The sequence below is a fragment of the Montipora capricornis genome, chromosome 1, assembly GCF_036669925.1.
Source record: "Montipora capricornis isolate CH-2021 chromosome 1, ASM3666992v2, whole genome shotgun sequence".
Taxonomy (NCBI): domain Eukaryota; kingdom Metazoa; phylum Cnidaria; class Anthozoa; order Scleractinia; family Acroporidae; genus Montipora; species Montipora capricornis.
In genome coordinates, this window is record NC_090883.1 from 43,730,464 (window position 1) to 43,738,473 (window position 8,010).

At 43.8% G+C, this 8,010-nt stretch overlaps 1 protein-coding gene across 1 annotated transcript in view; it reads left to right on the forward strand.

The window, feature by feature from the left end:
• The window catches only part of LOC138045481 (serine-rich adhesin for platelets-like), an 18,631-nt gene extending 11,270 nt beyond the window's left edge, over positions 1 to 7,361 (forward strand). Inside the window, exons 2-3 of the mRNA XM_068892002.1 lie at positions 2,063 to 2,305; positions 4,870 to 7,361. Coding sequence (XP_068748103.1) covers positions 2,063 to 2,305; positions 4,870 to 5,321 — 695 coding nt within the window. The 3' untranslated portion in view covers positions 5,322 to 7,361. The remainder of the gene's footprint in view (positions 1 to 2,062; positions 2,306 to 4,869) is intronic.
• The last annotated feature ends 649 nt before the right edge of the window (positions 7,362 to 8,010 follow it).

Here is an 8,010-nt window from a genome sequence, read left to right on the forward strand (position 1 = left end):
CACATAACAAACGTATGTAAGACAGCTTTTTTACCATTTACATAACATCAGACGCATTAAGAAGTATCTATCGAGAGACAGCTTACTCCATCTGGTACACGCATTCATAACGAGCAGATTAGACTACCGTAATGCTTTACTGTATGGCCTTCCCAAAGAACAAATAGCTAAGTTGCAACGGGTGCAAAATGCTGCCGCTAGAGTAATAATGGATGTTGGAAAGTATTCCCACATAACTCTGGTACTCTATGAGTTACACTGGCTACCAGTGCAAGCGCGCATTCAATTTAAGATTCTGCTATTAGCTTTCAAAGCCATTCATGGCCTCGCGCCTAGTTATATCAGCAATCTTTTATCTATTAAATGCAAGCCCTCGTATAATCTTAGATCCAACTCAGGCATTCTGTTGAAGTCACCAAGTGGGAAGATGCTTGTAACCTTGGGTGGGCTCGCATTCCAGGCAGCAGCACCGCATTTGTGGAATGAGCTCCCATCACAATTACGTACTATTCAATCTGTAGATGTTTTCAAGAAGTCAATTAAGTCATTCCTTTTTAAACAATTTTTCCTTGATTAGTAGTTAAATATATGAATGTTGTATTTCCATTTAGACTTGTGATCATCTTTTTAATCGTATTACTTTTAAGTTTTTAACTTATCATAAATATCCTAATTATTTTATTTGTTGATTTTATAGATCTTATTATGTAAAGCGCTATTGATCTTGTAATTGTAAATAGCGCTATATAAACAATAATTTATTATTATGTTATTATTAATATTACAATATGCCGTTAGGAGTAAGTACCGAAAAGCCGGTATTACGCGTTTGAAAGCGTGCGGGGAGCCATTGACTTGTTCATTATTCTTTGATTTTTGTTTTTGTTTTTCACTGTTCTCGTCGACGTCTTTGCTGCTAACGCAAAAGGGAGTTTAAGCAACGGCATCGGCTACGGCAACGACCACCCCACAAAGCGAGAATATTAAACACTTAATGACTGGTCCCGAGGGAAACAGTTCATTTTGTTTCCCAAGAATCTCAATGTTTCAATCTCAATGTTCAGGAGGAGCAAGTTTGGCACAGTCGGTTAGTGCACGGCCTTGGTGCAAGAGGTCCTGAGTTCGATTCCCGGATCTCGCGTCCTTGTTTCGACTTCTTTCCTTTCCGTGTAGCTAAGTAGCTTTAAATACCCGTGAAACGGAGCACTGACGGAAAGGTTTGTCAGTTGAATGACTGTTACGAGTTATCGACGTTAAATATGGTTACTTTTTACTTTACTTTAGGGACCAGTCATTAAGTGATTTGTTATATAGCACAAAAAGAAAAACGTGCAACGGCGACAGCAACGGCGGTCGTCGGTCAACATTCGCGGGTAACAGTGCACTGTTACCCTCTGACGTCATAGATTTTGCACTGTTGCCCGCTCAGAGACTTTTGGCGGGAAACAGTTTAAGTGTTAGATGTCATGTGACCTCAAAGTAACCAATGAGAGAGAGCGCTGCTGGGGAAAAAATTCAGCTCTGTAACAATATTGGTTAAAACAATGAAAATAATCGTGCTACACCTGCGTCATGCACGCCTTTCACTGGCATTTCTTTGCCGCACTCCACAAAACAACAACGTGAAATCACCAAATTATAGATTTTGACCACGCTAAAACATGTGTAACCAGTGGGGGATCCAGGGGAGGGGCCCGGCCACCCCCCACCTCATTTTCGGACCAAAGTCGAATTTTTGGGTTTTTGGTTATAACAAAACTGTCTTAAAAAGACTAAAACACCAAAACTGCAAAAGTTCAAAAATAAATTTTTGAGAGCGGGCCCCCCTTACCTCAAGGTCTGGATCCGCCGCTGGTAACCACCCATTTGCTGTATTTACTTGAAAACCGTTCGTGCCCATCCAGTCACAGGATAGTTCGTCCGTATTGTTTTATAACCTAAACAAGATGGAATAATCGCGCTCCAGATTTCAAGTCAACCGCTGAGTGTAGTTGATGCGAAACCGAGTGAGTCGCAAAATCACTTTCACGTCTTACATAAGCTCTTTACCTTTTTACATCAGCCAACATTTCACCGAGTCCGACTGTGTCCGCCTCGCCGAGATCATCAGGGACAGCTGCTTTGAGTAGTGTTCTCAGCCCTGCTCCGACTGTGTCCGCCTCGCCGAGAACATCAGGGACAGCTGCTTCGAGTAGTGTTCCCAGCCCTGCTGTTTCGTCCTCAGTATCACAGCCTTCCGGTTCTTCAACGATTAGACTGATTGTTTCTACGCGTGTCTCTCAAACTCCAAGCCAAACACCTTCAGGTATTAGAATTTCTTGATAAAGCAGTTTTTAAATGACTGTCGAATGCTAAGTGTTAATGATCACAAATACAGCATAACAAAAATGCCTAAAGTGTGCATATTACCGTATCAAGAAATGCGTCTTAATTTCATGACCAAAAGCTATCAGCCAGTATCAAAAATACCATAATACTCCTTGTTTGTCCCTCCAAAATTTTTCTTAAGCATCGTTTCCACTTTGTCCTTGGACCATTGTGTGTCCCAAGAGAAAATTAAAACAATGGTTATGCAAAATTTTGGAGGGACAAGCAAAGAGTATTATGGTATTTTTGCTACTGGCTAGTTGTTATCTGGTGTGAAAATGGCCTCAAAAGGCAATTTTCATGACAATAGTCTTTGTTGTGAGAGCAATATCATGCTAAACGCCGAGGAGAATTAAAAACTTCCGATTGTTGCTCTAGCGGGAAATTTGAATATTCGGAAAAAGCAAGGCAGTGACAAATTTCCCATGGGAGTGGGTAACAGTGACATTTGGCTTGACGCTAACTTCCATCTCACTTGGTATTCTCTACATGCATCAACAGATGGAACTTCTTTCGGTTTTTCCCTTCTTCATATCGACCTTGATTCAATTCAATCCACGGTTATTCAAAAATGCACAGAACGCACGATCAAGTCATCCCGCATACATTTATCCCTTGGGTACCCCTGGAGTTGACAGTATTCCACCAGAGATCTGGAAGCATGGAGGTCCTACCCTGAACCGCAAGCTTCGTGAACTCTTTGTCAGCTGCTGGGAACAGGGCAGGCTCCCTCAAGACCTCCGCGACGCAGTCATCATCACTCCGTGCAATAACGAGGGAGAGAAGTCAGACTGCTCAAACTATCTAGGGATCATCCGTTTGTTGATCGCCGGAAAAGTCCTCACCAGGATCCTGCTCAACAGGCTCGTACGAACCATTGCCGAAGAAAATCTCCCCAAAAGCCACTGCGGCTTCAGAGCAAACAGAGGAACAACGGACATGGTGTTCGTCCTCCGGCAATTACAAGAAAAGTGCCGCGAACAAAACAAAGGACTGTACTCAAAGTTTGTAGACCTCACCAATGCCTTTGACACCGTCAGCAGGAAAGGCCTCAGGCTGATCCTCGAGCGTCTCGGCTGTCTCCCCTCCCCCCCTCCCCTCCTTCCCGCCCAATTTCCTTGAGATGGTGATCCAGCTGCATGAAGACCAACGCGGCCAGATCAGACTCAACGGCGACCTGTCCGAGCCCTTCCCCATCTCCAACGGCGTGAAGCAGGGTTGCGTCCTGGCAGCGACTCTCTTCAGCGTCTTCCTCAGTATGATGCTCAAGCAGGCCACTGAAGACTTGTATGACGAGGAGGGGGTGTACGCCAGGTGCCGGCTGGACGGCAGCCTGTTCAACCCTCGGCGCCTTCAAGCCCACACCAAGACCAAGGAGAGGCTGTTCCGGGACCTCCACTTCGCAGACGTTGCTGCTCTTTTCGCCCACACAGAAAGAGCCCTGCAGCGCTTCACGACTTGCTTCGTAGACGCTGCCTAGCTGCCGACCTCGAGGTCAGCCTAAAAAAGACGGAGGCTCTCTGCCAGCCCGCTCCACAGGAAGACTATCATCCGCCCACCATCACTATCGGCGAAACCGAGCTGAAGTCAGTCCAGCAGTTCACATACCTGGGCTGCATCATCTCATCAGACGCCAGGATAGACAAAGAAGTGGACAACAGGCTTGCTAAAGCAAACAGTGCCTTTGGTAGACTGTACAAAAGGGTGTGAAACAACAAGAACCTGAAGAAGAAAGCCAAGATCCTTGTCTACCGAGCCGTAGTTCTCACCACCCTTCTCTACGGCTCCGAGGCGTGGGTGACCTAACGGGGCCACATTAGACTCCTCGAGCGCTTCCATCAGCGTTGCCTCCGCACCATCCTCAACATCCACTGGAGCGACTTCGTCACCAACGTCGAGGTTCTCGAACAGGCCGAGGTCACCAGCATCGAATCCACACTCAAGTCCTAAAATAACAATAAAATATATAAAATATAAAACCTAAAATATAATATATAAAACCTAAAATAACTATATACATATCTATATACAGTTAGTGACTCTTATCGCTTATTGTCCGTCTCTTCAAGTTAGCACTTTAAAAGTGCGCGCAATGTTTAGAGAGTGAGAGATGACCGCCTTCTGCATGCGGAGTAAGACGTCTCCTCCTCGGGTGCCGAATAGTTCCCTCATTGCTAGATCTACTTCTTGGGATACGGTATACAATTTTTTATGTGTTATTTGTACTCATTAACACTTAACACTTAAAATCGCTGTTTCATATTCAAAGGTTATGTTGACAACGGCTGTCAATTATGTTAAGTAATATCCTAGTTTGTGTCCATTAAGTTTGCTTAAGTTTAAAAAGAACTATTTCCAAGGCTAGAAAATTTGAAAAGTAAAAAATTGAACGTTTTCGACATTACGGTTTTTCACTTTTAAAACTTTTTTTTTTTTTTACTTGTACAAACTTTTAGCCTTGTAAATTGTTCTTTTATCCTTTTTTCGCTTCTCACTTCACAGTTTCCACCTTGAAAAGCAATCCGACCACAACTCCAAAGTATACAGGACCGACGGGAGCGAAGGGCAAAACAATAGGGACGCTAGAAATAGTGGGATTATGTCTAGTTGGCGTCCTTGTAACCCTGGTGAGCCTCTTTGCCATTTACTACTTCTTTTTCCGGAAGAAATGGTATCCAGAATACTGGACCAAAATGGAACCGGAAGCAGGAAAGCTCGAAACCGACGCAGAAGCCGGAAAGGTTACCGTTGTCACGGTTACGCCCGGAAGTGCGGCCGACAAGAAGATGCCGGAGGTTGGCGTGACTCATCGCGGATTTGTTGGGGACTCCGAGTCGAAGGTACCGCCCGTGAATTTTCACGGCCCAGAGGCGAGGAACGGAGTTGCCGCAGGAAGCAAACAAGAAGCACAAAGCGCAGAAAATGCCGGACTTAGCGAGGACAGTGCTTTGTAGATGGCAGTCGAAACCCCGTCTCTTACACTCTTGACTAGCTTTCTTTGTAAAATGGTGAAAAGGAACACTTGACCCTTTAAATTTTACTGCGTTTTTCATAATTCTGCGGAATTCATCTTCAAGCGCCAACGGCCAAACTGCGTTTTTGCTTCCATCATTCAAACTTCCGACGCCAACCACAGATGACGAAATCAATTGATGCGTGACATAACCCACCAATCAGCACCTTTGGTTCCCACGGTACATTCGAACTCGACGCCGATGAAAAACGATGGAATCTGCACGATTCTTTTTACTGAAGAATTTCTAGGGAGCGTTCGATTGAGAAATCTGGATTTAGATCCTAAAATCTGGATCTTCGGATTTCCAATCGAACACAAATTCTGAAAACGGAATTTGTCGCAGATTCACTAATTGCAAATCCATGTCGGGTAAGGATTTCAATTAACAAAATCCGTCGCGAAATCCGTTTTCGGATTTTGTGTTCGACTGGAAATCCGAAGATCCAGATTTTAAGATCTAAATCCAGATTTCCCTATCGAACGCACCCCTAAAAACATGGTGTTCGAAAGTGTGAACTAAACAAAACTCCAATTCACTTTCCGGAGGCGGAGTCGATCTTCCCGGCTATGTTCGGAAATTTGATTGATGGAAGCCAAAAGTTTGGCGCTTAGCGCTTGAAGGTATTAAAGATTCCGCTGAATTATGAAAATTGCAGTAACAGATTTTACTCTGTCTAATGTCAGACAACTTTACTGGTCAATGGAGGCCGCTTCAGGGTTGAACATCGTTCGTTAACACCATGTCATGCCCTCTTCACATGCCGGGGACGAGGTCTATTCCCTGAAAAGTTGTAACTGAGTCATATATTTACTCAGGAGGCTATAACTGGGAGCGTGCGCGGCTGGACAATCTCCGAGCCAGCGACTCATGCGAATTTCGCATTTAAGTTTAAGCACCCATTTTAAAACGCGAGTGACTCGCATGTTGACCAGCATGGCTCGCCATATTCTCTCGCGTGACTCGCCTGACTCGCAGTCATGGCTCGCATGGCTCGCACGGCTCGCTGGCTCGCACATTGTCCTCACTCGAAGCGTGTAACTGTCATTTACAGTACGAGGTCGTCACAGAGCTCCGAGATATTTTTTGAGCTCCAGATTTACTTAACATTTTCCACGGAAAGTTCACTAGCTTTTCTCAATGAATGTCAAGGGTAACCGTTTGCCGGATGATTAAAATATTTTGCGATGGAGTGAGATGGGTTCGGCAACTACTTCAAACAAATTTTGCATCGGAAAAGTGAGAGGAAAACAAAATCTTTGGTTGACAAAAAAAGACTTGTAACTACAAGTGGTGTAAAAAAAAAATTTCCCCCCCCCCCACCCGCGCTCCTTTCCTTCAGATTATGCAAAGATTTTGATTGACTAGCAAGCCTCCCGTGACACACAATTACACAGCTACACGCTCTTAGCTATTAGTTCTTGTTTTACTTCTTGATTACGTTAATTGTATTCCTAAAAGCACAAAGTTTTCGTCATATTTAATTAGATAATTAATGAATTAATTATTAATATTTTTATTATTTACAAAAGCTATAAGTCCGAAGAAGAAATTTTTACTTCGTCGTTAATGGCAGAGGTGTGGGGTTGGAAGTAGATACCCTAACTGGGAGTCAGAATAGCAGATTGGACGGAACTATTAGAATCAAGTAATATACCCTGGACACCGGGCGCCGCAGAGGCCCTTTATGACTCCGTCTACTCGAGAATTCACCAGGAAGATTTCACTACCAACCATTTTGCCATCATAGTGTTATCAAGCGCCTATAACTGAGTGTTGAATACCTTGAGGCAAGTTGACTTGTACTCAGCAAAATATCTTTGTGAATAAGTGTTTTCAGGGTGGTTTCGTCTGCATGTTGTCCACTAGAACGACATAAAGACATAACTTAATAAATCTGATGATGAGAACTTGGGTACAATGTTATAAGATTTCACAGGTTGACTCAAAACGATTAATAAAAGTGTACAGATTCTAAAATGAAGTCATTTATCTGTTCTTTCCCGGAGCGTGACGTAATGGGTAGGATAGGACACGGGGTCAAATCGCGTATTTCACGGTTCCCCCTCGCCATAACCCGTGTTTTCGTCCCGCATAACATTGTGTCCCGGCTATTTCGACGGCTTTCGAGACGCTGACACTCGTGTACATGTGGCATGTCATTCCATTGGTGACCTATAATGCAACCGACTAGAAGGCCTTATCACATTTGCGCCTGCTCGGTCAGTGGACATCATAGTTATGGCTATCGCCGGGGATCAGTCTACTGTATCCTCTGTTCTCCAAGCGGTTTTTGAAAACATTCTTCCTAAAAATGTTTGCCGTTTGCGTAAGTAGCAATTCTTGTTTACAGGCGCGTGTCCGTCTGTTTGATGTTAACCAGCCATTTTTGTAGCAATTCCTTGTTGGTGAAAGGCAACAAATGCCATCGTTATATACCTAGACGTTAACGAACACCGTGATTGGTTGATTCTTGGTCATGCGCCCCTGATGAAATAGACCACTTCGGAAAATACCACAAGACTCCTTGTTTGTCCCCTCAAATTTTGCCTAAGAATTGTTTCCAGTTTCTCTTGGGGTAAACAAAAAAAAAAATGCTTATGCAAAAATTTCGAAGTGGCTTATTCAA